Source organism: Zeus faber, assembly GCF_960531495.2.
Source record: "Zeus faber genome assembly, chromosome: 10".
Taxonomy (NCBI): Eukaryota; Metazoa; Chordata; class Actinopteri; order Zeiformes; family Zeidae; genus Zeus; species Zeus faber.
In genome coordinates this window covers 15,079,808-15,089,807 of record NC_137199.1, presented here as the reverse complement: position 1 = coordinate 15,089,807, position 10,000 = coordinate 15,079,808, and the positions used below count along the sequence as shown (strand labels likewise).

At 45.0% G+C, this 10,000-nt stretch overlaps 1 protein-coding gene across 5 annotated transcripts in view; it reads right to left on the bottom strand.

The window, feature by feature from the left end:
• kcnip1a (Kv channel interacting protein 1 a) overlaps positions 1 to 10,000 on the bottom strand; it is a gene marked incomplete at both ends in the record, with an annotated part of 44,123 nt that overhangs the window by 3,078 nt on the left and 31,045 nt on the right. For 3 of the 5 annotated variants that reach the window (XM_080007888.1, XM_080007890.1, XM_080007889.1), the window contains 2 exons: positions 124 to 193; positions 384 to 508. In XM_080007888.1, coding sequence (XP_079864014.1) covers positions 124 to 193; positions 384 to 508 — 195 coding nt within the window. Of the gene's footprint in view, positions 194 to 383; positions 509 to 3,355; positions 3,435 to 10,000 lie in introns of those variants that run through there. The other 2 variants (XM_080007891.1, XM_080007887.1) reach the window with 2 other exon arrangements.

Below are 10,000 nucleotides of genomic sequence, written 5' to 3'. Positions count from 1 at the left end.
CAGGAGATGGAGAAGTATCATGCACTGACCACGCACGGACGCGCACACACACACACACACACACACACACACACACACACACACACACACACACACACACACACACACACACAGACACCCTACCTCCATGTGGGAAAAACTGGGAATATATTTGCTTGAAGGTATCCTCATTCACTACACCACTTGGACACTCCTATGCAGAGAAAAAAAGGGGGGGACAGAGAAACAGATAAAGAGGGGATGTGTATGAGCTGGGGAGAGAATGACCCCACGCTGATGAATTTGTCAGCGTGGGGTCAAAAAGACGTGGGCTGTGAGCAATGGAAGGAGAGAAAGAGAGAAAGAGAGAGATCATTTACAGCAGCAGGTTTACGGTCTCTTACGTTCTTGAAGCCCCGGTAAAGCACCTGCAGCTCTCTCTTGGTGAAGTTGGTCTGAGCCTCTAACTGGTCCAGACCCTCTGGCCGGTGGCACACCATGGTCATCTCCAAGTCATCGTCCACCTTGTCTAAAGACACACACGCACGTATGCACGCACGCATGCACGCACGCACGCACGCATGCACGCACGCATGCACGCACGCATGCACGCAGGCAGGCAGGCATGCACACACATACACATACACACACACACACACACACACACACACAGCAATCAGTGAAATGTACATATTGTGGGATTGAGAAGGGAAACGATTGTTGAGTAAGTATCTCTCCATTCCAGACACGGAAGGTAACGAGAAAAAGAACAGAAGAATAGAAAAAGAAGAAAGATATCTCCAGATTGAATAGTTTTGAGGACCAAATGTATCTGTTTCTATCCATCTTTCTGTCTCCTTTTGTGTATTTAATCTGCTCTCGCTCTCTCTCTATCCTTCTCTCTCTCTCTCTTTGTGTAGAGGTCAGTGCTCAGCCTCTCCAACCCCCATTACCACCACCAGCAGCCTCATCATTAGCAACTCATTATTCTCTCTGGGAGTAAGAAAGGACAAAACAGACAAACAGACAAACACACACACACACACACACACACACACACACACACACACACACACACAAAGACAAGTGCACACCAGTACACTTACACGTTCATATACGGTGCACAAGTGCACAGTTCCGTAAAAAACGTCAAATCTCTCTCATTTTTCAGCGTGGGTTGGCATATTTGTTGGAGCAAACACACTCTGTCTATGAATATAAGTCAGTTTCCTGTCTTTTTGTTCACATCCTACACAAAGAAAATCACACACACACACACACACACACACACACAGACACACACACACACACACACAGACACACACACACACAAAAACACACATAATCACAAACACACTCTGATATAAACACACACACACACACACACACACACAAAAACACACATAATCACAAACACACTCTGATATAAACACACACACACACACACACAGACACACACAGACACACTGCACCCCTGCAGGCGCATCATTTCATCAGCCCAGCAGTTCAGTCTTTGACAGTGTCACATTAGTGGGAATGGGCTGAAGCCTGAAGTGAGGTAATTCACAACCCAATTTATACTTTATACCCAATGTATATAAAGAAAGACACACACACACACACACACACACACACACACACACACACACACACACACACACACACACACACACACACACACACACACACACACACACACACACACACAGGCAGTCCTTGCTCGATTTTAGAGTCACATTATGTATTGACCGTGCACCAGCGGCCACCTTGATGTACCTACGCAGCAAGGGGCTTACATCCCATAATATATATTCCAAACGGAACACCACTCCTCCGCAGGGCTCCAAAACGACTCGTGGACCTGTTTGTGTCCCTCAGCACAGTCACCTTCAGACTCGCAGCCTGGAAACAAAGCACCATGGCCTGCGACGGCCAATTACTGGACGGTGTACATTCCTGTACCTGAAATAGAGGGACAGCACAGCGTGTACTGCAGTTCAAGTCACACTGAGCCCTCACAGGTATTTACAGGACAGGGAGTCAAATGTTTAATTATTGCTGTTTTAGTGACGCTTGAAAAGCTGGCATTTTAAGACATCAAAAGTTGAACTTGGGAGACTGGGGATGCAAGATGGTCGAATGAGTAGTATCATGTTTTGAACAGCCGAGCGAAGGAACTTCCACTGACTGACTTGGTCTCCACAGGACGACTTAAATCTTGTTTCTAGAGCAGGGTTTTAAATGCCATTGGTCACTGCAACTGGTGTGTGTGTGTGTGTGTGTGTGTGTGTGTGTGTGTGTGTGTGTGTGTGTGTGTGTGTGTGTGTGTGTGTGTGTGTGTGTGTGTGTGTGTGTGTGTGTGTGTGTGTGTGTGTGTGTGTGTGTGTGTGTGTGCCGGTAAAAGAAAATGCACGCTCAGCCGACCAACCTTGTATAAATGAAGTACATAAATAAATCAGTGTCACGTAAATAAAATCAATGGATGTTTGAAGCTTCCCTCGTGAAGTTAGAAGGGAAGAAGGGAAGTTAATCACAAACTCATAACAGTCACACAAGATTTATCATCTATTACAATATGCATTTCTACTGGTCTATTCAATCACGGACCTATGAATATTATAATAAAGTGAGATAAAAAAAAATAGCTTCTGTATGGTAATTGTTTGTGTGTGGTCTGCTTGCAGTGTTGAAGTTTACTGCAAATACAGATTTTTTTTTCTTACTTCCACAAGCATCTTGAATTATATTCACTCGGTTATATTAGAGTCAATTTGTTTTATTACAGAAACCTTGCACAACCTGTGCACATGGAAAAGTCTTACATTCACAGAGACATAACATAATTAATATGATTAATATTCAGTGGATTAATTACAGGTGATAGAGCTTTTGACCAATGGCAGCCCAAAGACCCTGGAACAACCTTCCTGAAATTGTCCGATCGGACGATTCTGTTGAATCTTTAAAAGGCTGTCAAAAAAAAAAAAAATTTTATTCTCTTGTATACAGTATGTGAGCCCACTCCTCTCGTTTTTACATCTTTTACTCTAAATACACGTCACCATCTGTATGCACCTTGTTTTGTTTTGTTTCTGTTGCCTTTTTTTGTATCCCTGCCCTCTGTAAAGCACCTGGGGGCAAAATTGTTTCTGGTATTTTTGAAGTGGCCTATAAATAAAGATTGATTTGATATCAAAATGATTTGTGAATTTTTGATTGGGATTCATTAAACTGATGCAAAAAGACACAACAACGAACATCGACCACGAACAAACAATGACCGAGACACACAAAAAGTAAACATGTCCACACCCTCACACTTCCACATCTCCCACTCAGACACTCCATATACTGTACTGTGTATAATGTAACTCACCCTCCACGCTGATGACTCCCAGCAGGTGCAGCATTCTAACGGCCCCACAGCAAAGCAGAATGATGGCTATGGTGTGTAAGCTGTTATCCCCCTGCTCCGCGCCCTCCATTTGCAACTTCTCCTCCTCCTCCACTAAACTCCTTCACCGTCCACTATTTGTAGTTGACTTACTGCATGTCCCCCAGCTCTGACCTTTTCATTTCAGAGGGGATTTGAAAAGTGCTCGGGTTTTCACTGTTAACAAATCTATTCACAAAGTATAAGTCAATCAATAAAAGATCAATAAAGAATATAATCAATAATTGTATTTTCACCTCAGCTCATCTTTGAGCCCAATAATATTTAAAAATCCTTTATCGGGCCTCTGTCCTCATTTGTAGACTGTTGGCTCCTTATCCTCATGCCTTTGCACCCCTTTACCATAAACCCCCCTTCGTCTCTCTCTCTTCTCTCCTATACTGGGTGCCATCTCTTTATAGGGTTGGGCTACCCCCCAAAAAGTCAGTCTCTCTCTCTCTCTCTCTCTCTCTCTCTCTCTCACACACACACACACACACACACATAGTGTCCTTCATTTGTTAGAACCCCTACTTGGCCAGAGCCCTATGGAACAATAACCTGCTCACCTTCACTGTGTGTGTGTGTGTGTGTGTGTGTGTGTGTGTGTGTGTGTGTGTGTGTGTGTGTGTGTGTGTATGTGTGTGTGCTCACATCTGTTTTTGATAAATTAGGCTCATTAGGACAAAAGGCCCAATTTAACACAGTGACTTTTCATAGCGAAACATGCTTTCCATCTCTTACAGAAATTGTGATGCAAGCTGCTCTTTTTTTTTTTTTTATTACCGATTGAACCGTTTTACTCGATACCCTTGTGTTTATGTCATCACCGTATCTCTAGAAATGCCTTTTAACCTGCTGTAGCCTGCATGGGACAGCAGAGAGCAGCAGATACTAGTGGATGGGCAGACTGCCACCATTTAGCAGAGCTGTGTGTCAGATCTGCAACTCAAAAAGCTCTGCAGAACATTTTATTACTTCACAGTAAACCTTCTTCATGTTGTTGTTCATGTAGAAAGAGCAAGCACGGAATCACACGTAATAAAGGGGAGATGCGTACACATGCCACTGGGCTTTGTTCCTTGACTTATCATGTACACTCGAGAAATCTGAAGAAAATGACGCAAGGACCAGGAAATATATAACATCCAATGCCCCCAATTACCGGGCCTGGGTTTCCTAAGTGTGCCCATAAGACGGAGCTGCGCCTGGAGCCCAGGGAGCTGAAGTGGAGCCGGTGATTTTCAGACAGCAGGAGGCTGAGGGCTCCCGCAGTGCTGTGATTCAAAATTTTACTTACATACAGCCCTGGAACCAAATTATGTGTGCCGGTCAAAATATAGACCACTACCAAAAATATACACTACTACCACTTTGAAGATTAACGACAGCAAGCACAATTAATTTAATATGTAAAAAATAAATTTAGAAAGAGGAAACATCACTTGTTGTTGAACCTTTTGATGAGATAACTGGGAATAAAATGGCACTATTTGAATGCTCGCAAGTCATGACAAAGAACAGTGTATCGAAATGGAGACCAAGACTTTGAGGGGTTGAGACCAAGTCAAGACCAGGACCAGACCAGTGGGAGTCCCACACTGCATGACACACTCTGCGATAAAATGTGGAACACGCAAACCATAGGAAAGATCCACATTCCCACAAAAAACACCCACAGAAAACAAATGAAGATTCTTCTTCATTCACCTCTTTTTTTGACATATACACCGATCAGCCACAACATTAAAACCGCTGGCAGGTGGTGCTCATCTCGTTCTAGTCGCACCTGTCAAGGGGTGAGATATAGCAAATGAACAGTCAGTTCTTGAAGTTGATGTGTTGGAGACAGGAAAAATGGGCAAGCGTAAGGATCTGAGTGACTTTGACAAGGGCTAAATTGTGATGGCTAGACGATTGAGTCAGAGCATCTCCAAAATGGCAGGTATGTGGGGTGTTTCCGGTATGCAGTGGTTAGCGCCTACCAAAAGTGGTCCAAGGAAGGACAACCGGGGAACCGGCGACATGGTCATGAGCACCTAAGGCTCATTGATGTACGTTGGGAATGAAGTCTAGCCCGCTTAGTCCGATCCCACAGAAGAGCTACTGTAGCACAACTTGCTGAAAAAGTTGCTTTGATAGAAAGGTGTCAGAACACACAGTGCATCACAGCTTGCTGTGTATGGGGTTGCTAACCGCAGCCCGGTCCGAGTGCCCATGCCGACCCCTGTCCACCACTGAAAGCACCTACAATGGGCACGTGAGCGTCAGAACTGGACCATGGAGCAATGGAAGAAGGTGGCCTGGTCTGATGAACAACGTTTTCTTTTAGATTATGGGGATGGCCGGGTGTGTGTGCATTGTTTACCTGGGGAAGACACCCACACATGGCACCAGGATGCACTATGGGAAGAAGGCAAGTCAGCAGAGGCAGTGTGATGTTCTGGGCAATGTTCTGCTGGGAAACCTTGGGTCATGGCATTCATGTGGATGTTACTTTGACACGTACCGCCTACCTAAACATTGTTGCAGACCAAGTACACGCCTTCATGACAACAGTATTCCCTGATGGCAGAGACCTCTTTCAGCAGGATAATGCTCCCTTGCCACACTGCAAAAATTGTTCAGGAATTGTTTGAGGAACATGACAAAGAGTTCAAGGTGCTGACTTGGCCTCCAAATTTCCCAGATCTCAATCCGATGGAGCATCTGTGGGATGTGCTGGAACAGCAAGCCCAATCCATGGGGTCCCCACCTCGGAACTTACAGGACTTAAAGGATCTGCTGCTAACGTCTTGGTGCCAGATACTGTACCACAGGACACCTTCAGAGGTCTTGTCGGGTCCATGCCTCCACGGGTCACAGCTGTTTTGGCAGCACGAGGGGGAGCTACACTATATAAGGCAGGTGGTTTCAATGTTGTGGCTGATCGTCGTTGTGTGTATAAGTATACCATGAGAAATGTCCTCAAAAATAATCAAAAGGCATTGCAGAGGTGAATTTTACGTGTGGGAATTTTCCTTTGTTTTCCATGAGCAAACATACAACATACAAACATACAACATACAAAATATGGGCATAGAAGCCCAAATTTGGTGGCTCCTGGCACATTCTAATGCCACCACTATTCCATCATATACACTGATCTTAATTATTGCATATTCTAATGAGTTTGCCTTTCCGACTGAACAAGTAGTAAATTAATGTAACGAGAATTAGGCTTCTTCTTTCTAGCCAACATAGTCTGTTAATATCTTAAACCACACCTATTCCTGACTGATCTGAGCTTTTGTAATTAAGAATCATTCGACCATATTTACACCTTCACTGTAAGGTCTGTCTAGACATGCCACAATGATGGTTAATGTATTGGTTTACTAGAACATAAACCCACTCTTATTCTAGAAAAAACAAGATTATTTTAAGGATGAACATGTATTTAATCCCATGTGTTATGTAGCCTGTGTATTGGTTTTAAATTGAATAATTTATAAAATAAACCTACGCCAAAAATAACTCTAAAATAAGAAAACATGTTGATCGCTTGACTCAAATCGTATCCCCCGTGATCCAGATCCCGTTCCAGAGGAGAGACGTGATTTCGCGCATACGCCGTTCCGATCCGTCCAAATAATTTTTCTTGTTCATTGCGTCTTTTGTGATGTGCTTATCGCGCGCCTTCATATCGCGATGACGATGAAAATACGATTTATCGGTCAGCACTTGCTGGCGTCAGTTACACTTACCCAGCTCATCTTTCTTTATGCTTCCCTTCTAAGTGCCGATACAAGTTGGACGTGATCACAGCCGTCTCAGTAAGCGTTGCATTGCAGAATCGACGTACCACTGTGTGTTTTCCTTTGGACGCCGTTTCACAGACAGACTCTTTGTGGTTCAGGTAGCCAAATTTTATTACGGAGGACTTGGCTGACATCTCCTCCCAGGCAGCCACAGCTTCTTCTCCTGTCTCCCACATTCACTTTCTTTCAGTGCGTGCGAGAGGGGTGCGGGGAGGGGTGACAGCCGTTAACAGTAACAAAGATTTAGAATTGGAAAATGAGTGAAGTTATTGGTTGCGTTTGAAGCAGGTAGTTTTACATGCGATCACAGTCATGATGTGAACAAATAAATCGGACAATGCACAGGCAATTTAGGGATATCCCCACCAATGCCGTCTTGACCGGTCTGGAAACAACATCCCTCTTGGTCTCAGACCGAGACAATTCCGAATTGACTTGCAAGAGAGACATTTGGGGGATCGATACTTCCGTAAAATGTCACCTTTAACAAAGAAAAAATGTGGTTCCTTATGCGAATCAGCATCGAGTAGTTTCACTGAGCCACAGTCCTCAGTGTCAGCACAATGTGCTCGGTGCCGGCAAGCGGCACAGGCTGCCAGTGAAGGTAGACGAGCTTCCGCCGTCCCGTTCCCCAGGACCCTGTCACGAATTATAGCCTCGACGACCTTTCATCTCATCCCACACGACCCTCGAAATAGCTCATTTCAACTTTCATCCGCCTTCCGATTGCCGCAGAGCGTGGAATTTTAATGTCGGACCAACTTGTAACTCTCCCTCATTCTCCTTCCTTTATGTATCTCCATGTGAATCTCTCTCTCTCACTCTCTCTCTCTCACACACACATTTATCTATTTCTGGCAAGCTGTCTCTCTTTCTTTCTCTCTCTCTCTCTTACTCTCTGTCTCATTGACTTGCTCGCTCATTGAGCCTCCTGCTGTTCTTCATATTGAGTGCTGTAATCCCTGGCAGAGAGGGGATATTTTGCATAAGCAGAATTCGCCTAATCTGTAGTCCTGGCGGCGATGGAGAGGGCCCACTCTCACGGCCGTCTTGATGGTGGACGGTCGCTCTCCAGGAAAGTGGCCACGCAACGGGCTATTGCTCCCGATACATGTTTGGGTCATATTCCCTACAGACACACACAGACGCACACAAGCACACTGGTGGCAGTTTTTTAGCCCCAAGTATCCTAAAAATAGGCTACTTACACAAGAGTCCGGTTCACGCCAAGCCTAACCCACTTTATGCATCTAATCGTGTTAGATGGCAGGAGTTGAAGCTGTGGAAACACTGCTGTAACAGCTACATTGTTCCCCACAGTCAACATCTAAACCAATGAACAAAGAGCAAATCCTCTGCCGGCCCTTGAGACTGTTCACCATGAGTCCACTAAATGCACTGAGTGCATAAATGCACACATTCACAAATACACACAGATCTCTGAAGCAACTCTATATTCATTAATCTAAGATTACCTCACATGTTGAGTCATGAGTTAACGTCAGGCGAGAGGTTTACCAAAGAAAAGCAACAGACCAACACCCCAGTATTGATTTGTAAGCAAATACAAGCTTACACTTATCAGAAATAGGAACATAAAACCTTCCCTAAAACACACACACACACACACACACACACACACACACACACACACACACACACACACTTCTGGTTGCCAAGAGTGCAGAGTGTCATGACAAGATGACTTAATAAGTAGTCTCGTACCAGCTAATGAGCGTGCGGCCAAAAGATAGAGTGAGCAGGGAAGAATGAGAGTAAGACAGATAGGCAGACAGAAAGAGAAATGGAGAGAGTAGTGAGAAAGCGAAAGAGAGAGAGAGTGTTATGAAGATGAGGAGGCTAGGAGGAATAAGGGGATTTTAGTACCGTGACCAAATGGTGTGGGGGAGATTAATAGAAAGTAAGATAAAGCGAAGGCGAAACAAGCTTAAAAGGAAGAGTGGGGGACGGAGGGGGGACAAGGAAAAAAATGGAAAGAATAGTGGCAAGGAGAAGTGGAGTGGAAAAAGGGAAAAAAGAGAAGAAGGAAAGGGGAAGACACGGGGTGTATAGTGGAAAGAAAGGGTGATGAAAAGGCAAGGATGAGGCAAGAGGAGAGCAAAAAATGAGAGAGAGAGAGCAAGAGAGAGAGAGAGAGTGAGGGTAAAAAGCGAGAGGGGGAAGATTAAGACACTGTCGCTGCAGGGAAAAGAGTAAAGGATGGAGGGATGGGGGCGGAAAATAAATGAAAAATTCACTACAGAAGAACAAGCCATGTGAAAAAAAAAAAAAAAAAAGCTGCCAGCGAGAGAGATGGGCTGTCAGCGGCAGCCAGCAGCCAGCAGCCAGGAAGCAGCGGCAGCAGCAGAACCATAAAACCTCTGCCAGAGAAATAATACAAAAACAAAAGCGGGTCGACAAGACCACCACACGGCAGAGGACGGAGCAAAACAAGCCCTTCAGAGGGGGAGACACGGGAAACATCCCATCCGACCATCAATTGGTTCTTTCATCCTCATTTTCCCTGGCCAGTTCAGCGTGACGACGGGGCCCGTCCCAGCTGACTGTACGGCTGAACCGCAGAAAGACACCCGAGACGGGGTGCCATTTAGTGTGTCTGACATCAAAGAGTCACAAACGGACACCACTCTCACCCGTCTTTCGAGATGGGGGGGGACGCGAGCGGCCGGTGGAAACCCGCTCAAGTTCGAGGTCAGAACATTCAAAGTCCGAAAGGAAAGGAGTCGAGTAGTACTAGTCCAGTACCAGCACGTCAAATCAGTGTTGA